General features: G+C 35.7%; 1 protein-coding gene across 6 annotated transcripts in view; it reads left to right on the forward strand.

The window, feature by feature from the left end:
• Positions 1 to 21,465, forward strand: part of DMD (dystrophin) — a 1,208,865-nt gene that overhangs the window by 460,048 nt on the left and 727,352 nt on the right. For all 6 annotated transcript variants that reach the window (XM_074905425.1, XM_074905436.1, XM_074905445.1 and 3 more), the window contains 8 exons: positions 4,174 to 4,319; positions 5,277 to 5,489; positions 9,351 to 9,464; positions 10,973 to 11,128; positions 14,507 to 14,677; positions 16,995 to 17,177; positions 18,709 to 18,843; positions 19,574 to 19,723. In XM_074905425.1, coding sequence (XP_074761526.1) covers positions 4,174 to 4,319; positions 5,277 to 5,489; positions 9,351 to 9,464; positions 10,973 to 11,128; positions 14,507 to 14,677; positions 16,995 to 17,177; positions 18,709 to 18,843; positions 19,574 to 19,723 — 1,268 coding nt within the window. The remainder of the gene's footprint in view (positions 1 to 4,173; positions 4,320 to 5,276; positions 5,490 to 9,350; positions 9,465 to 10,972; positions 11,129 to 14,506; positions 14,678 to 16,994; positions 17,178 to 18,708; positions 18,844 to 19,573; positions 19,724 to 21,465) is intronic.

A 21,465-nucleotide genomic window follows, 5' to 3' on the forward strand; every position in this document is an offset into this window, starting at 1 on the left:
ATCGTTATTGCTGTTATTCCTGTTATTATTAATGATGAATTATTCATCTGCATTCAAATTATATTTCTCCTATTTATTTCAAGAAGGACTTTAGAAAGTTTTTGCCTTCTATATCATGTCATACCTGCCCCATGCTTACAGTTATCTTGCATGTCCACAACTTTTCTCCCTAATCTGCTCGTACAGTATCTTAAAGAGGGTTGCATTACATAGACTTCATGCAACTCAGTCTTAGCATAATTTTATGAGTACCCAGTAACCATAACTGTAAGATGACAGTTTGGAGTTTTAGTCTGTCATTAGTCTGCTTTTGCTTAAACTTTGAACTGCTAACTTATTTTCATGCTCTAAGTATCTTAGAGATTGGTTATGTGACAGTGATATTGCTATGATATGTATAATAATCTTTCACCCATCATTGCATACTTGAGGAATAAAATTTTTAAGCAATTGTTCTGTACAGTTTTATAACTGTAAGGTTTTTTTTAGGACCTGAACTATGATTTAGTAGCAATAATATTCATTGCTGTTTGGGTTTGAGGACTAAAGTTTTCTTAATTTTCTTTGAATGTGCCTTTTGAGCTGAAGACACAGCTCAGATGTGTGTGAGAAAATATTATTTTAATAAGTAACACACAAGTAATTTCATTTTTCTTTTGCATCCATTTCCTCTGGTAGTTATTTTTTGTGTGCATAAAGAAGAAAAGATCAAAGCAACCTGTGAAATGAATGTATATAAGATAATGTCCTCTACCCTATCGGTTACTTTATCCTTTTCCTCCATGGTAAAAATGAAAATTTATAAGGATGAGAAATAAAACCCCCTAAAAAGTTTTGTATCTTTAAAAGATATTTATGGTGACATTCGATCTTGTAGAATAGGAGAAGGGCTTCCCTTATATTTCTTTTAAGAGCTTAATAAGTAAGAGATTTGGAAGTGTTAAAGCACTTGCAGAATATTGATTATATATTATACAAGATTTGTTATGATTCCACTTTGAGAGTTTCTGGTGAAAGATGTGGGAGAAGGGAATCACAGCTTTTATGAAGTCATCAATATAAAGACTTTGATGAATAACCTTAAGTATTTGTATTACAAAATAAGCAAAACAAACTTGTGGGAGCATCAGCGTGGTTTTAAACTGCAGTTACTGATGAGGAGATTTTTACAGGAAATACATTCAGTTCAATCTAGTTCACCCATTTCCGGGAATAAGTCTGTACTAAAATGATCTCATATATTATATTTATTGCATTTTTCTTCTTTCACAATGATGTAATGAACAGTGGGATTTGTCCTGACTGTAGGAGATGCACATTGCAGCATATCCAGTGGGATTTGATAGTTGTTGAGATAATTGTGTTCTCATTTCATTTCTGATTTGGGAAAAGACTGGAAAATTTAGTCACAAAACAGGAAACTGTGAGGAAAAACAACTTATTTGGAAAGTTATTTTAACATGTTTAAATATTTCTACTTATTAAAAATATGTCCTAACTAAATATCTTCACATTATATTTCAAAATTTAAGCACTTTCTCTAAAATAAATAGGCAAGTGTAAATATATTTTCCTGTCAGTTCTCGAGGGTTCCAGTGCTGGTCACACCAAAATGCATCCCCTGCAAGTGCAACAGATTAATGCAGCATTTTTCTATTACGGGATGGGAACTGTATTCTGATATTTCACAGGAACATATTTGTATTTTCCCTTTGTTATAGTTCTGTCGTAGCCCTAGTTTAGCTATAGCTTGACTTGTAGGCATGCTATATCTTTCTGACTACCAATTCAGTTTTTCTTGTAATATAGCAGAATCCATATTAATGTACTGTGCTTATCATGTGGACTTTAATCCACAAACATTAGTATCACAAAGCAAATTTTATGATAAAAATAAACGGGTCTGGATGTGTGTTTATGTTACAAGCATGGGGAATTTAGAGATTTATACTACCCAGAGAGAGACCATCAATGTATTAGTTTATTTGGACAGCTAAAATTAGATAATGTGAATCCTATTGTAGGAGTTTGAATTCTCACCATTGTCATCATGAGTTGCAAAACCAATATAGGCTCATCTTAAGTGTCATCCAAAAACATGTTAATATACTTCCTTGTGGATTAAAATGCTGACGCACTCTCTGTCTTTAAAAAAAAACACTACCAACCAACACATACCACCACCACCCCAAACAAACAAACCAACCAACCAACCCAACAAAACCCCAAAACTCCAGCTAGTCAAAAGACATTGAAAAGTACTATTTTACTGGTAGTAACCTGGAAAAGTGAAATGGAAAAAAATATTGTTTCACTGAATTCAAAAGTGCTTTTTAAATGGAATATTTAATAACCAAATTGGAAAGCCACTAGCTTGATTAAATCAACATCCCATGATCCCACTTGAACTCTTATTTAGTCCTTCAAAGAGTTGAGAACATAATTCATAAAAATTGGACAAAACATTGCAGTGTTTGGATGGTTTTAAAATTATTATTATTGCAAACTTTCAGGATGACAGTTCCATGCAGTTTGATTGAGTTTCCTGTAACAGTGAATCATGTTTTTACCTGTTCTGAGGTACTGGTCACTACTACCAAAATTAGCTATTCTTTTATATATCTGGTTGAAGTCATACAGTAGTCTGTATTTGTTTTTTAATTTTAAAAGATTCGTTTTTCCTTTAAAATTCTTTATAGAAGAAAATGATTTATAGACGTCAAATATTACATCACAATGCTGAACTCCATATTTCTAAATAAAACTGCAGATTAAGAGTTATATACTCTGGTAACATATCTGAACTGTTGAAATTATGTCTCCATTCATTTGGAGTGATGTGTTTAAATATATGTTCTATTCTAAAGTGGGAATTGTCTGGATTAAATGAGTCAAAGACAATACTAATCTCACTAAGGAAATAAAAAGATTTAAAATGCTCTTTGATGAGATGGAAAATGTTTGTTTTCTGTGTTTCCAATAATGTATTACAGTTGCTTTCTATGTAAAGAAAATACATCACAAGGGAAGAAATTCTTGTCTTTCCTGGTACCAAGTCCTATCTTTTGTAAAACCCCAGATGTGTGTGATAAATCAGATCCGCCAAGATTTTTATGAGGAAAATATGCCATACAATGTGCATCCTCCACAAGAGAGAGAGCTTAAATTGCTCTGATTTTAGTATGTTGTTATGATGCTTAACTGAAAATGTAAGATTTTTTCCAAGTAGCATTCTGTTGATCAACTAAAAGATTAAGTTAAAATCTGAAGTGCATTCTGCAAAGTATTGTTTTATGGGAATATAAGCAAGCTTGCACTTAAAAACTTTAACTGAGGTGCTTGTCAAAATTGCTTTTTGGATAGCTATATCATTTCTCAGTACAGTTCTTTTTGAAACACCATAGATGTACAGGAGATACAAATAGGTATAATATTATTTTGACCTTTTATATACCTCATTATTATGTGCTACAAGTTGGAAATATTTCATTTCCAACCAGCCTTGCTATTTGTCTGTCCTTTTCTCTATGAGTATAGAAGCAACTGTTGTTGAGGGCAGAGGGAGTGTCTCTGCTAATGAGTTGCTCATGTGTGTGCCAGATGTTGTCTATTTGCAGCAGCTGTAATGTTGGCACAATAAGCACAGTTAGATAAAATTCAACTTTAATGCAGAAGAAAGATTGATTTTTCTGAGCGGTTAACAGATGTCTTAAACAGAACATTTTACTTGAACAGAAACATTAAACACAAAAACATGGTTCATAAAAGGGAATGTCATTTCTTGCTGCAGTTCTGAAATTAGATTTTGGGTTACCTACAATGGTTTGTCTGTTGATCTCTAAACACACAAGGCAAGCTAGTTGTCTCGGCCATATAAATTGTCGCGTGACCTATAAGAAGAGAGTCAAATGACATACAACTGATAAAATGACAGAGAAATTATAAACATTAGAATGAGCGTATTTAGTCTTCAAAAGTTTTCTACTTCCATAATTTTTGGAAAAATCTGATACTGGTATACTAGACCAGTTGCAATCTGTTGCAAAATAGCCATTTGACTTCCATACAGCTCAGTTTTTTATCAAACATACTCTCAGCAAACCAAATAATGAAGCACAAGATTATTTCTTTCTTTCTTTCTTTTTTTTTTTTTTTTTTCCACATTGAATGCAGTTTTTGACAGTTTGCCTCCTGCACACTACAAAGAGACAATGAACACTATACTTGTGTGGATCCAGCAATCAGAAACTAAACTCTCCATGCCTCAGGTTGCAGTTGCTGAATATGAAATCATGGAGCAGAGACTCAGGGAGCTCAAGGTGAGTGGTCTGGCTGTGAGAATGAATGTGTCAAATTAAAAGTTTAGAGGAACAGAACCCTTAGTTGTCATGAGTCTGCTGAAACCTATGGATCTTGATTGAATTGCACACATGGGTTTTGGGCAAGGGCTTCAGGAGGTGGTGGATACTTATATCAATTCCTAAAGTTAAAGGATTGAAAGTGTTCTTCACCAATGAAACCAATTTTGTAAGATACTGAACATGTTAAGGAAAAGCCTTTGTTTGTCCCCGTAATACATAAAATATTCCTTTGACGATAGCTCTGGTAGTTAAGTATAGATTTAGCTCATTCATTTTCCAGTGCTGACATGGAAACAATTGTGATTTGTGAAATGCAGCACAGGCTTTGTCAGATTTCCTGTCAGATTTACAAGCAGACACAAATGTGGAACAACTTTCACCAGTAGATACAAACCTTCCCTGCATTTCAGTGTTTGCTATTGTCCTGCTACTGTATGGCTAATGAGTGTGTTGTTGGATACAACTAGTAATGCACATTCAGAAATAAAAAATAGAATATAGAAAAAAGTTAGATGCAGCAAATTTGGGCTAAGAATTGCAAAAGTTTTGAGAAATTATCAAAAACTTTAAATCATAGAAGCATTTCTGAGTTTATTCTTTTCTCCATGTATGGTCGGATTCTTCTGAAAGTGTAATGATTAGAGCCATAGTAAATTCCTTTCTCAAATTAATGAAGTATATGTGGATCGCCTCTGTTAACAAGTATAAACACCTCTGGTTATATTCTCAGTTCAACTAAAAATCTACTTTCCAGTTTGTGTGAAAAAGGCAATTCCAAATTGAATGTCATTGGATGTTTTAGTAAAGGTGACACATTTTTAGTTTTAGTCCTTTCTTCAGCAGTCTCACCTATCTGTGAAACAAAGAGAATTGTCTGATACATGAATTGGGATACTATTTGCTTCTTATTCATAGGCTCTACAGAGTTCTTTGCAAGAGCAGCAAAAAGGCCTGAACTATCTCAGTACAACTGTGGAAGACATGTCCAGGAAAGCCCCTGAAGAAATCAGCCAAAGATATCGATCAGAGATTGATGTGATCCTTGGCCGCTGGAAGAAATTATCAGCACAGCTGGTGGAACATTGCCAGAAACTCGAAGAGCTTATGACCAAACTCCAGCGATTCCAGGTTAACCAAACTTTTTCAGCCCAAGCTACTATGTGGTAGCTTGTGTCTGTGGGACTAGCACAGAATGCATTCATAAACCTCAAGAAAATAACAGCGAAGTAAAAATCAAAACAGTACATAAAATGTATTAAAATGTTTGCTTGATTTTGTGGGTTTGAGATTTTAGTTTGAGTTCTGGTTTTGTGGCCCTTTCTGCCTGTATTTTTTTCAATAGCAAAACTTCAATTGCAGTGAAATTGCTACTACTGTTCCTCTGCTTACTTTTTGAGTGTAGCTGAAGTACCTTTTCATGCAGCTGAAGTAGCTGTAACCATACTGACTTTAACAGATTCACTTAGTTTGTAATATGGGAGTATCTTGGCAGTAGTTGCCAGAAAGCAGAAGTGTATATGACTTACACAACTGTGTGAGTTTAAGGTATTTAGAATGCTAACATTGGAACCTCAAGCATTTTCTCTCATTGTGAGGATCTACTATTTATACTTATTTATAAATCACATGTATCAACATTACAGGGGACATCTATGACTTAGATGTTGTGAAATTTAAAATAAGTCCATTTTTAACATATTCCTGCTCTATTTCTATAATTTCAAGGGTCAGCTTTCAGAGGAATTCAAATCAACCAGACACAAAAATGGAGAAAAATTTTTTTTTTTTTTTTTTATGTTTCTCTCCTTGCCCCCATGCAAATGAACACTTGCATACTCAAGGGGGATATGGCAAAGAAAAATATGGAGGTTGAAGTCCTGCAGCCATACTCAAAGCTGTGCTCTCACCATGTGTTTCTTCTCAGTGTTGTCTCTCTATTTCTTCTATTTACAACATCAAGTATTTCTGTTCTTGGCTTTGGTTTGCTAGTAGTAGAACATGATACATGATTAGCTCCATGTTGTGAATTATAATACAATAGCATGTGAACTGTAATTGTTGCTTTCATCTTAATTCAATAGAATTGTCAGGAATAATTTTTCTGTCAAAATATTCTTACACTTCTGCTTTTGTAGAGAAAAAAAAAAAAAGAAAAAAAGCACTCATTATTTTGCTACTCTTCATCAGTTTTTAGATAAGGACAATGGACCAATAAAAGGAGGAAACATTTTATCAGAACTACTTATGATTTAGCTACTGAAATGTCACATTACTCTAAATGGTAATATTGGCTCCATAGCTACATCTCTGATGTTTGAAGCTGGCCATGAAATAAAGTGTAATGGTATGGTGCGATAATCTTGTCTAGCAGCCAGGTGCCGCAACTGCTCTTTCACTCCCTGTCCTCAGCAGGACAGGGGGAGAAAACAGGATCGAAAAGCTTTTGTATTGAAATAAAGAAGGGGAATCACTTACTATCATGGGCAAAACAAACACAACTTGGGGAAAAATGGAGTAGATTTGGGTAGCGAGAAACAGAGACAAAAAATAATACCTCTCCCACTCCTCTGTTTTCCTTAGTCTGCACTCTATTGCTTTACTCTTGTCTCCTCTCTTGCCAAGGGGCACGGGGGTATAGGGAATGGGAACTGCGGTCAGTCCGTAACAGCTCCTCTCTGCTGCTCCTTCCTCCTCACTCTTCTCCCCTGCTCCAGCATGGGTTCTCCCACAGGCTGCAATCCTTCAGGAAATACCTGCTGCCGTGTGAGACTCTGCATGGGCTGCAGCTTGCTGTGGAGCACATCCACCTGCTCAGGCATGGTGTCCTCCAGGGGCTGCAGGTGGAAATCTGCTCCTCCATGGGCTGCAGGGGCACAGCCTGACTCACCATGATCTTTACCACAGGCTGCAGGGGAATCTCAGCTCCAGAGCTTGGAGCACCTTCTGCCCCTCCGTCTTCACTGACCTTGGTGTCTGCAAGGCTTTTTCTCACTTTTTTTCTCTTCTCCTCGCCTGTCTGGCATTTTTGCCCTTTCTTGACTGTACTATCACAGAGGCATCCCTAGCTGACCATGGGGTCAGGTGTGTCCTGTGGTGGCTTCATTGGAGGAGGCAGCTGGAAATGGCTGTGTCCGGCACAGGGCAGCACCTGACCTCTCCTCACAGAGGCCACCCCTGCTACCAAGACCTTGCAACATAAAGCCAATATAAATAGGAAAACTGGAAAGTGGTCTTATCAATAGTATAATAAAATATTTGCAATTGCACAAAACAGAGCAATACACTTTGCTTAAGAAATTCAAAGTTCTGTCTCCCCACACACCCCCCAACCACCCTGCATTTTTTGGATAGAGGTTTAGAGGTTCTTCCACTGCTCTTAAAAGGAAAAAGTCCTGAACATCATGACCATGCTCTGTGGAACACATATTTTTAAAGCTATATGAGCTATGGTTGCATACAAATCTTAGCCTTTATATTTATTGCTGAAGTCATTCTAGTACACAGTTAATATAAAAGTCATTTTCTTTTCAACTCCTTGAATGAATTCACATCCAGACAATTGTTTTAGATGTTGCAATTTATGGAATGCACCAGTATGGGATACGATTAAATCAGTGTTGATAAATAAAATGCATTTATAGTCTGATTGTAAATGCAAGTCATACTTTTGATCCTCATTGGTAGTTGGAGACTGATCTCTTTTCAAGTAAATCCCATCAGTTCTATATTTTGCAGCATTAATGAACTATACTTAAAGTACTCTTGTAAAGGTATTAAAGTTTCATCATGGATTATGATGCTGAACTATTTTTACTGACTGATAATGAAACGCACAGTAAACACTTCAACAGTGTTTTGGTAATTGTTATTATGAAGTATACTGATATTTCCTGTATGATTATTTTTATTAATTCCATTAATTTTCCACAGTAGCCTGTTGTTATTAAATATATCAAGCACATTAGAAAAATGTTCCCTGTGTTTATCTATTTCATAATAGTTGCTAAGGCATTTTTGCACACATTTTAGGACACAGCCTATATTGTAATGAAACGTCCTTTATGTGTTTTAGTTCAGCTTCACATTCAGCATATAATATCAATATATACTTCACTGTTGATAAAATTTTAATGAAAAAATGCTTTATAATGCCTTTCAAATTTTTGCCATTTATTATTTTTATTTTAGCATGTGCACCTAATTGTTTACTTAAGGTGGCATTTTAAGTTAATTTTAAGTGATATTTTGAAAATCTCATTCCACCTTTCAATGTATTAGATTATCTATGTAATGTTGCCTGGGACTGGTAGCGTTCCCTGTTTTCAAGCATTTGATGTTCAGCTTTTTTTATTGATTGCAAGGGTTAATTAAAGACTATGGAAAGGATATTATTGATTACAAATATTCTAGTGCTAGAAGCAGTAACTGAGAGTAACTCTGAAATTACTTAGTCATTGCATGATTTTAGTTTCTGAAGTGAATCTGTTTCAATTAATCTTTCAGTTAAAATTTTTTTTTCATCTGAGTAGTAAGGGAGTTTTTCTCTGTTGTGTTCTGGTAGAGAAATAGACAATAGAGCATGCAACTTCCAAAAGAAGCCTGAAATTTAAATTGAAGCATAGGAGGATTTAATAGGTGAACCTGAATTAATTACCAGGTATGAGTAATCTGAAGCCATACAAGGAACCAATGAACACACATGTAACATATAAACACAAATGATATCTGAAAGGCATAAACTTGAGAGCCAGAAAGTTACCTGCTTGTAGACACATTAAACTTGGGCAGAAATGGTCAGAGTGCAAGCTAAAGAGTCAGTGACAGTCACAGATAAAATTGGTTTTGCTTGTTTGCTGTGTTTGTATTTTTCATACAGTTCAATAATCTTGAAATTACATTGCAATGAGTTTTAGTCATGGTGCCAGAATGAATTACACTATTGCTAGTCAGGTTCTGTGTGATGCAATAAAACGTCTTTTTAATAAACAGAATGACACTAAAACACTGAAGAAGTGGATGGCTGAAGTGGATGTTTTTCTGAAGGAAGAGTGGCCTGCCCTTGGTGATTCAGAAGCACTGGAAAAGCAACTTGAACAGTGTACAGTGAGTATTACCTGCCTGCTTGGCAATTACTCGATTCTCCTCTATGAGGTTGGGTTATACAGAAGTTGCACAAATTATTACTGTTCCAAAAAATAAAATCATGTTGTAAGGGGCTTGTCTTCTGCGATGTATTTGAATGTCCTGCATTTCCTGAGTTTGAAGGAAAATTCTCGTAAAAAAGTGGAAACTTGAATAGAGAGAGGATCCACACAGTGGCTGTATTATTATGTATTTATAGCAGGAGCAAAACATCGAAGAGGGTACTTGCAGCAAATAATAAGTTAGTAGCCTCCTAAGATAACTGTTTATTTACTTTGTTCAGTTTACAAATAGTGAATTCTTATTTGTTGTAAACTGTATAATCTGAGCCCGAAGATCTTCTTCTGTATCTATTATTCACACATGATTTGCAAGCTTTTCTGACTGTACCAAAAGAACTTGCAAGTATTGTGAGTTATATCAATTTTTTTCCACTAAACTTACAAGTTCCAGTATTTTGTCCCAGCAGCGTTTTAAAGCATCATGAAGTGTTGGTACTTCCATCACAGGGCTTACTAATTCTTCTGCCTGTCCCAACAGAGGGTGTAAGTGCAGTGAATCTTGTAATCCATGACAGTCCCTGTCTCTATGTTCAGTGGAATTTACAAGTTCTGTAAATGTTCTGGCAGGATGTGTAAATATTATGAAACATACATATTGATCTTACAGAACTACAAGCTCCTCGGACTTTCTCTCTTACCCCTTGTTTAAATAAAAATGATTATAAATTACGTAGGAGAACTCTTACCTCTACAGAGAAGTAAATTACATGTAACTCCTTTAAAATCTGTCACTTGAATTTATGAAGAGTTTGCACAAATATTAGCCATTACTGTCAAATATATAATAAAGCTACCAAAATCTTCATCTTTTATGTGTTTACACTTCCAGCCTTTTCCATTGTGTAGGAAGACAGGTAACATCTGCAGCACTGAAGAAGACCTTAGGAAATAAAATTGGAATTCAGAGATACCTCAGGGCTTAAATAATATTCAACCACAAATAAAATTCTAATAACTAGATATAACCAGAGAATATCACCATCTAGATCATTTTAAGGAAGTTAGCAAGTGAATTAACAACCCAAGGGTAATACTGGCGTAGTTAATAAGATGGCTTCACAAATGGTTTTCTACCATTATGATGGCATGCTCTTTCTCAAATGTGAAAAAAATTATCTAGGCCATTGTAATAGATACATGTAATACAACTTTATATGTGTATATAAATATAGTATATACATATATTGTGCAAATTAACTGTATCTGATATACCATAGCTTACCACATTATAACTACGTAATTCCTTTTTTATCTTTTTTCATAGTTAAGTCTGTTAATTGTGCTCATTTGACTGGAGATCTGGACCAAAAACATGTCAGAATCTTATGTAGACACATTTTGATAGGGGGTAGCATATCTGAAAATTTGTGTGAATGCTGCTTGCCTAATCTTCTGCTATTCCTTTAGGCTTTAGTAAATGATATCCAGACAATCCAGCCCAGTTTGAACAGTGTTAATGAGGCTGGGAAGAAAATGAAGAGTGAAGCAGAGCCAGAATTTGCTTCTAGAATAGAGACAGAACTAAAGGATCTCAATATTCAATGGGAACACATTTGCCAACAGGTATCGAGTCTCCCGCTGTTCATTTTAAATTAATAATGAGGTTTGTCATTGACAGAATTTGTCCTTCTACGCATATTCAGTAGATACGAAACTGAATTTAAACATATTTGGTTCATATTAATTAAACTTCTATTTTAGGAATTTTATTTAGTATGTAGCAATACATGTAAAGTATATTTCTTTGTATTATAATACCTTACTTTTTTTATAACAAAGTTCTATACTAATATCTGAGATCTTGATGGCAATATAATTTATGGCTTCTGCTAAACTAGCTTTCTGAAAGTGGCATATAGGCATTTTCCAGAAAATCAAGTATTGTGTTTAGTGTTACATTTTCTTTTGCATCACTGTAGTCACGTGTCATTACTCTAGATGAGTGTTCTGGTTTGAGTGAGTGGTAGGGGTTTTTGGGTAGCAGGGGAGGGGGCTACAGCAATGGTCCCATGTGAGAAGCTTCTTGAAGCTCCCCCGGCTCCAAGTTGGACTTGCCTTTGCACCAAGGCCAAGCCAATTAGCTGCACCTCTGCAGTAATGTATTTAAGAAGGGGGAACCTGGGAGGAGTGGTGGGAGTTTTGAGGAGGAGTAGCAAGGAGAACATCTGTGTGAACACCGAGGTCAGTGGAAGAAAGGATGAGAAGGTGGGGAGGTGCGCTGGAGCAGAGAGTCCCCTGTATCCTGTGGTGAGAGGTCAGGGCCGTCCCCCTGCCACCCTTCGGGGTCTACAATGGAGCAGATGCCCACCTGCAGCCTGTGGGGAGCCACACACCGGAGCAGATGACTGAGCCCGAAGAAGGCCAGGACCCCATGGGAAGAAGCTCCCACTGTTGTAGTTCAGTGCTGGGAGGATTGCAACAGGTAGGGGTGCCACACACACCTGCGGGAGTGACTCATGTCAGAGTTCGTTTGTGGAGGACCGTTTCCTGTGAGAGGGAGACTGCGCTGGAACAGGGCAGGGATGCCAGAAAGTTCTGCCTCCGCCAAGGTGGAAGAAGCATCAGGACTGACCAAACCCCCCATTCCCTGCTCCCTGAAGCACTAAGGGAGGGAAGAGGTAGGGATATTGGGAGCAAAGCTGAGCCCAGGAAGAAGGAAGGGATGTGAGGAGGTCTTTACAAGATGTGGTAATACTTCTTACAGCGCTACTCTGTCTGTTAAGTGGTGGTGTCTGTATTAAATTTATGTTCTTTTTTTTCCTTCCCCTAACGAGTCTGGTTTTTGCCTGTGCCTTAAAGGATGACATCATCCCTTCCCGTCCTTATCTTAGCTTCCTGTGTCTTTTGCTTCCCTCCTTCTCAGCACTGAGAGGAAGGGTGGAGCGAGTGGTATCTTTGCTTATTTTTGCCTTCTCAGTGCTGGGGGGAAGGGGGAAGTGAGCAGCTGCATGGTGCTCAGTTGCCCTCTGAGCTCAGGCCACGACAATGAAATAAGACACTAAAGCAGTGAAGAGTTCAGAATTCTATAACTTGGAATTAAGAGTATGTGCATGTGTGTAAATTACTGTCTCAGTGGTCGCATGAATTTGAGAGAATGGGGCATAAGAGGAAAGGACAGTTATTTTAATTAAAGACTTTCTTAATAAATAATTTTACAGATTAAGGAAGCCGTAAATTATTTCATTGATGGCATTTGGATTGAGAATCAAAGGAAACATCTATCATGTTGCATTATTTTTCCTTTTTTTTCTACTTGCTCATCCTGTTGTCTACTTTTTAAAATTTATTTGCATATCAATAAAACAATTACCTTTCAATGTGGTCTAATGTTTTCTAAAATTATTATTCTTCACTTAATATGTGAAAAATACCCTCTATATATCTTTATGATAAACATAGTTGTCAAAAAAGTTAGTCTTTGAAATCTCTAAGACATTTTATTGATCTGGTTCTGTAGTCTTTCCCCTTTGACTAATGTGGAGTTTTAATTGCTTATTTTTGTAATATTAATAAGTTGGATATCTTTGCACTTCTCTTACAGATGTTTCAAGTAAAGTCTCATGATTTTAGAAGTCTTGTTAAATTTTTCTTCTGACTTCCCTGAAAATCTACCTGTAATAGTTCCAGTCAATACACAGCGTGAATTATTGCCTTTAACAGTGGGCATTTCTAACACAACTTCTTCAGTAATAGCTATTAAAACACATGAATAATATAAAAATCAGATTGGGCTGTGGGAATTTCTTTAAAGGATTTGGAAAAGTCAGCTTGAGTTGATATACATGCAGGTAACATGACTGTGAGAGCTGGCAATTGGCATTCAGATACCTTTTCCACGTGATGGGAGATGACCCTCTCTTCTGGTGCTGTGACTGAGGAAGAGGCAATTTTGCAGGGCCACATATGGATCTTTTATACTTGTTGAACATCCTTTTTATTGTTGCTCTGTTTTGTTCTGTAAAACAACATTTATGTACAACATTTATGTTTAATGGCCAGTCTTCAGGGTTTAGTAACACAAGCAGTAAGTCAAAAACTAAGACCAACTACTAAAACACAGTTCCTCTTGATGCTACTGAAAATAACATTTACTGAAGTAGCATTACAGTGCAGGATGTTGGAGTGATCAGCTCTGCAAGCCCAACCCTGAAAAATGGCACTAGTGCAACTAACTGTGATGCAAACTTCTTTATACCGTTGAAAGATGTCTCAGCCAATGGCTCAATCAGTTATGGACAATTTTGATAGGTCGATTCACAATTCATAGAATACCAGAATGGTTTACAATGGAAGGGACCTTAACTATAATCTATCTCTAGTTCTGTACATGAGCTATATAAGCTATATGACCCCTATATAGTGATTGGCAGAAGATTTAACAAAAGTATTTTTCCCTTAGAGATAAGTTGTTTCTTCCAGTAGGAGATTCCTTTTTTTACTTACCTATTCTTAGGATATACACCTTTCTGAGAGATTCAATAATGATTCCATCAGAAGAAAGATATGAATATAGCTTTATTCTCTAGGAAGTTAAATTCAAACTAGTTTGAAGGTCATCTGACTTTATAGCTCAGGAGCCTCTGGTTTCATCCTTGATGCACTTTCAAGGTCTCCTGTGGTTGTTCTTTCTACATCTTTTAGAAGACAGTCCCTGGGTGATGTTTTTTTCAGATTTGTTTTCTGATGATCTCAGCATATGGTGGAGTCTTGTTCTAGGATCACTGAAAACTCGTTCTGCACAGCAATGACTTGCTAAAAAAAAAGATGTATACACTCATGTAATACTTTCTTGATTAATTATTATTAATATCTATCTAATTGTTAAAATCTACCTAATTATAGCAATATTATTAGTATAGGATTTAATTTGGTTCTTTTCAGGCTAAACTACTGTCAAGTTTGTACTTGCTTCAAGTACCATGTAATTTTTATTTCTTAAAGGCCTATGCTAAGAAGGCAGCATTAAAAGGTGGTTTGGATAAGACTGTGAGTCTCAGAAAGGATTTGTCAGAGATGCATGAATGGATAACACAAGCTGAGGAAGAATATCTGGAAAGAGATTTTGAGTATAAAACACCTGATGAATTACAGAAAGCTGTTGAAGAACTGAAGGTAAAAGCTGAACTAATTCCTTGAGCTGTGTTTAAAGGGTTTTTTTAAGTTTTCATTGTAAAGAAACTCTACTCTTTCTTTTAGGAAGGTGCCTTTTTAAATCTACTTGTTAGCCTAAAATTTGAAGTAGTAGGCAGCCTGAAGTAATTTCTATTTGTAATATGTTGGAAAATATTTAATCTTTCACAATACTGCATTGGTTTTTTTCCTCTTTGCTTTATTGGATACATGACTTTGATGGAGCTTTAACATTCTTTTATTTAAGAATCATGTGTTAACAGCAGTTACTTGATAGAGTGCAATTAGTATTATGTCTTCTCTTTCTATTAGAGAGAGAAAAAAAAGATTTAGGACCTCAGGATGCATGTTGATATGTACTAAGTATGCATGATTTATTATTTTTTTAATATTGTAGTATAAAAACAGCATAGTTTGGTCTTAATGTTTCTTTCATGTGGGATGAATAAGGCCTTTGGACTAAAACAGTAATTTGCGATACATCCTCAAATATACTCTTGCTCAGCCACTGGATGTGGACTTGGTTTTATTTCATAGGTGAGTTGTTTGGCCTGTGCTATTCAGAAAGCCAGATTATATGGCTTGAACAATCTATACAACACTTGGTTTGCAAACTCTTCATTATCCACTAGGTTTTACCAGTGTTTGAGAGTATCTGATCATGCAACTGAAGATCTCTTTATTTACTGACATAAATGACTTGGTGCCAGTCAAAATATACAGAATATATGGAAATATATGTAACGAGTTCAATTCATTGTAAATGAGACAAATATATCAAAAGTAAACATCTCCTCTAGAGATACAGTTATTTTTTAGTAATTAAGTAACAAAATTCAAATTTATACATTGCACTGCATAATAAAACAGGTAAAATACATAGTTTTAGACACACACCATTATGAATTTCCTAGTGAATATTCTCTCCTTCCAGCTGAAGTACAGGTATGTTCAAACTGTGATACCTTGACCTATGTAGATAACCAGATCATTTGTCGTACATCCTTTCACTTGCTTCTGATGATCCTTTCCCTGAAGGATTTCAGCCACCTCTCCTGTCACACAACAGGCAAAATCCAGACCAGAATTCTGTGTTCATCCTGCAGCCCATTTCTTCCCACAGCTAGAAAAGAAAAAAGACAACAGCGACCTAGTAAACTTGCTCTGGCAATGGCAGCCTGATCCCAATTATTCTGGTTCGTGGTCTTCCTCAGACCCAAAGAGAAAGAAGGCTGTCAGAAACAAGGTTTTATTTTAACCTTGGTTTTGGTCCAGGGAGTTCTCATTTTTCATTTCTGTGAAGACCAGTACACACTGTTGACTCTATGTATACCATCACTCTGTTTCCAGTAGTGGTATGACTTTAGTCATAGACACCATCCCATTGTAAGCACTCAGAAGAAACAGTGCTACCTATGACAATCTTGTATCTTATTAATGAGATGGCAGAACAGGGGAGGGATAGTAACAACAGGTGGAGGAATAAGGTTAGGAATTGGATTGATCAGTTGTATATGGTTACATATGATAAAACAAGGAAAAAGGTGGCAGATTGATTGTTCCAGATCATCCAATTACATAGGATTTGTTAATTTTTGGTTTTAATTCACCATCCATTTGTGGTTCTCTTTGTCTCTTGGATCTTTATATTTACTATGTCTGTCCTTTGTTAAACTTCTCTGCTTAGGGTCTAACACAGAAAGTGCTGTTTAGAAGGATTCTCACTTTTCACATTGTCCTCTCTTCATGTTAGGTTAATGCTCACTGGAGGTGAATAATGGCACTGATTTTTCTATCTCTGTAAAAGGAGGGAATGAATCAACATTTACGCTCTGATAAAAGTGTGAAATATACACTGGAGAAAAATTATTTTCTCAATTTCTCTTTAAATGCAGGTTGATGACAGTGGCAAAAAGAGGAAAATCAGTCAGGAGTATTCTTTTTTTCTGCCTTGCTGCTTGTGATTGTACCTTTAAACCTGGATACATGAATTTGTAACACAACAGATTGTTATTTCATTTGTGGTTCATAAGGTACCATGGCAAAGGTATTTGGAGCATTTCTTGGAAAAAATAAATAAAATACTGAAATGTTTTACTATTCTGAGATCTCCAGAAAACTAAATAGTTATGAGATGTTAAATTGTATTGAGTATCATGTATTGGCAACAAAATGAAAAATAAGTTTTTTCAATGCATTCAAGATCATGTCAGAAGTCTGGGAATTAAATGGCTCTTGGTTGGTTGGGGTCTTTTTTCCCTCTGACAGGACTTTTTTTTTTTTTTTTTTTTTTTTTCAGAGAGCAAAGGAGGAAGCCATGCAGAAAGAAGTTAAAGTGAAGCTTATTACTGATTCTGTGAATAATTTTATAGCAAAGGCTCCACCCGCAGCTCATGAGGCTTTGAAAAAGGAGCTGGATGTTCTAATTACCAGTTACCAGAGACTCTGCAGCAGACTGAATGGAAAGTGCAAAACTTTGGAGGTTGGATATCTTGTCAGTCATTGTATTTATAGCCCTTCTAACTGCAAAAGTAAGGTAGAGAGCAAAGATGCATTATCATATGGGATCATGAGTAGCCCAAGGCTATCCTCACTTTATGAGCCATATACCTAAATCTTTCTGAGAGTTGTATATACTGGAGAGTCATAGTAAAAGAGAAGCCTCAGACATGGCTCTTAGCTGGGAGAAGCAATGGCTGCTCAGGGTTTTTATCCCTCCTGAGATTAAGCCAAGCATCTGGCTTTTGTAGCAAGCCTATGACATTGTCTTTACCAGGTCCTCCAGGCTTCTTTCTTCCATGGCTAAGGATTTTGATTAAATGGCCCTGAAGGTGGATAGGTGGTGTTGTCTCAGTATGAGAACAGCATATGATCTGCTGGTAAACTGAATGTTTCATACATTTTGAATCAAACCTGACATTTTGGCCAACTCCATTACAGATTCTTGCCATAGGACTATTTGCATATTAAACAGTGGTCACAGTGAATTAGGTATGATTTTTTGTTATGACCTAATTTGCAATAGCTAATTTCATACAGGACAATTATATACCGGGGTAAAATTTATCTCCTCTAAATTTCACTGTGGAAAATTAGATGTGAAATCTAAACTGTTAATCTCTATTTTCCCTGATCATTGATGATGTTGTTGTGTGGTAATATGCCTCTATAACCTCCTCCTAGACCAGACACATCTGATATGACCAAAGTTCAGCGAGATTTAAGTAAACTGCAGTCTTGGAAACATGTTCTGCCAAATGCATCTCAATAAAGTTATTTTAATCTCTGCTAACAAAAAAGGAACAATGAAAAGATGATTTATGAAGAGTTTAAATATTTTGCTTGTGTATAAAATGCCAGTTTTATCTGCTTATTTAAGTATCTTCAGGCACTGTAAAAATAAAAGATTACACAATCATTTAATTCCAGGAAAATGTCATGACATAATTTCATTTTACAACATTATGTTTAGTACTCTAGCACTTAACTGGTCTATAAATTGCAGTAAATATGCTTTAGAATTAATATCTGAAGAGATTTCAGTCAGAATTCTTGAAAGCTGTGGTTTTAGACATTTTATGAACCTGTGCTTTAAGTAATTAATATACAGAATATATAAGCAGCCTGACCATGTCTTGTAGTAAAAACATAAAATTCCAACATGAGTCTTTAAAAATTCTGATAATTTTTATATTTATATATTTCAAGAGGATTTTACAGAAAAGCATATAAAGTGGATAATTCATGACACAGTTGTGTTTTGCAGAAGTGTTCATGTTCACATTTGCATGTTGTCTTCTGTGGTTTTACTCTGTTTAATCAAAATGTTTTGGCTGAGTATTATATTTGTTTGGAACATATAAATACTGGGGAAAAAAGGTGGCACCATAACCATCAGATTCCAACCATGTTGTTTTGGGGATGAAGCATGTAATGTTTTTAATATTTTAATAAATGAAAGTTAGCTGTGAGATTTTCAATCTCAAAAAACTTTTTTTTTTCCCCTCTATCAGGAGGTATGGGCATGTTGGCATGAATTATTGTCATATTTAGACGCAGAAAATAAATGGTTGAGTGAGATTGAACTGAAACTCAAGGCAACTGAAAATATCCAGGGAGGCGCAGAAGAGATTTCTGAGTCTCTAGACGTAAGTGTTGACTTAAATAATATCAAATCACATCTATTGATAAATCATAAATCACATATTCAAAACAAACTATAAATCAACATCACACATGAGCAAGATGCAGATTATCTGGAAAGGCCTATGTTCTCAGTTGATTCAACAAATCAGTTTTTGAATTCAAATCCACCTAAGCGATACAGAGTAATTGTGTTATGCCTGATGTCATAGACAGTTTTTGGTGACAACAACATACATGTTCTTAAAAAACATGGCCTCACTTAAGCCAGTCAAAACAATGTTGAAGATTTCAGAGAGAGCAAGCTGTTTTACTAATTTTTTATTCATGGAACCTTTCAAATTTGTAGAAATTAAATTAATACTCTTAGTGGATCAAAATGCAAAATTGATAATGCGTTTTTCTGTTGAACTTCATCCATTTAGATATTCAAGAAAATTTTTTATCTTTAAGTACACAAATACTCCCACTAAACTCCTTGGGCATGGTCCGCATTTTTAAAATCAAGCACCCAATCTGTTGATTTGCAAAAAATCTTTGTTTGTTTTGAGTAATAAGTAGTACAGAATATTTGTTGTCAAGACGTGGGACATATATACTTTTATGTTTTCTCTCTACTTTTATTGTGTATGAAATGTGAAGTTTCTTACGTACATTTTTAAGGTGTATTGTGATGACTCTGTAGAATCTTATTTTCAGAAAGATAAATAAACTATTTTGTTGACCTTGTTTCAGTCTTTGGAACGTTTAATGAGACATCCAGAAGATAATCGCAATCAGATTCGGGAATTGGCTCAGACTTTAACTGATGGTGGAATCTTGGATGAATTGATCAATGAGAAACTTGAGAAGTTCAATACTCGATGGGAAGAACTTCAGCAGGAGGTATATTTAATAATTGACCTGCCCTCCCATTGAACATCTGACAGTCTAGCACCATAAAAAAAAAAAAAAAAAAAAAAAAAAGTTATTTTGTTGTTATAGTTCCTAAACAGTACAAAACCTGAGATTTATTTTAGAAGTGAACAGTTTGCATAGGTGCAGTGGGATAACTCTGGTAGGTAGCAAAGAACCAGCTTCTCACTCACTCCCCACATCTCCTGGTGTGATGGGGGAGAGAATTGGAAAGGCAAAAGTGAGAAAACCTGTGGCTTGAGACAAGGACAATTTAATCTATCAAAGAAAAAAAGGGAACAAGCAAGTGATGTCAAATGAATTACCATGAGGAGACTAATGCCTAGCAAGTCCCTCATCAATGGCAATTTTGGAAGAACTCCCCCTCAACCCCCTTTTATTGCTGAGCACGACTCTGTGTGGTACAGAATCTCTCTTTGGTCAATTCAGGTCAGTTGTCCAGGCTGTGTTCCTTCCAGCCTTTTGCCCACCCCCAGCCTACTCACTAGGGGAACAGAGTGAGAAAGAGGCAGCCTTGGCACTGTTCAAGCACTGCTCAGCAATAGTTAAAACATCCCTGAGTTAGCAACACTGTTTTGGTCACCAGTCTAAAACACAGCACCATACAGGCTGCTGTGAAGAAAATTAACTCCATCCCAGACGAAACCACTACAATAGGTAACCTTAAAATTCCAAAATTGAAGCGACCATCTAGTGGATTTAATCTTCAATTGCATATTTAGAGATGCTTTCTCTGACAAAAACTTTTATTGAGAAACAAATTATTTTCAAAATTGAGTAATATTCTCTTTACAGATACATTATTTACTAAACAATAAATAAGTCTTTGTATCAGTAAAAGATTTTGTAAAGACACTTCAATATAAAAACATATTTAGCACAAGGAGAGTCAAATGCAATATGCTAGATTAGCAATCCTTGCCACAGACTCCATGAAGAAAATGTTACTTATTCTTTGACAGATCCCACTAGTGGGGCAGTAAATTTTTGGCTGGTAAATCAATTCAAAACTGTGATACTTGGGCATGAATATTTACCTTTTAATACTAGGAATTTATTTAAAATACTTTTGTGTGCATGCTAATACAAATGTGTGTGTATGTGTATAATGGCAGGACTGAACAGAATTCACCAGATAATTTTAAGACAACCAAAGGGTACATAAGAAAATAGCTCAACTACTAGTAGTTTACTAGTAACAAAGATGGGAACAAACTCTAAATAAATGCAGAACAACCTTAGAGGACAGAGTAACAAAGTAGTTAAGTTACAGAAGTATTCAGTGCAAATACATGAAAAGTGATACGAGGATTTCTGACTTAATATACGAAATTGTAACTTTTGAGCTGACTGTTACTGTTCAGAAGGAAGATTTTGGATTTATGAAGAGAAATATCAGGAAGATGCCAGCTTAGTACTTAATAAAGAACAGAAAGGAATTATTAGGGAAAGACCTAGCAAAGGACACCGAGACCCTCTTTATGATTGGAACCAGAACAAGTTCAAAGATGAGCTACAAAGATGGTCAGAAGTTACCAAGTTTCAATGATACAAACAATGCACAAGTAAAGATTTTTGGAAAGCAGCTGTGTTAGAATGTTAACAATTTTGCATGACAATGATAATATTTTTGCTTCTTTCATGGTGCTTGAAATTTACTTGTTCTAGAAAACAGTGGAAGTAAAAACACTGCAATAAAAATTAAGGAAGGA

Source organism: Athene noctua, chromosome 1 (genome assembly GCF_965140245.1).
Source record: "Athene noctua chromosome 1, bAthNoc1.hap1.1, whole genome shotgun sequence".
Classification (NCBI taxonomy): domain Eukaryota; kingdom Metazoa; phylum Chordata; class Aves; order Strigiformes; family Strigidae; genus Athene; species Athene noctua.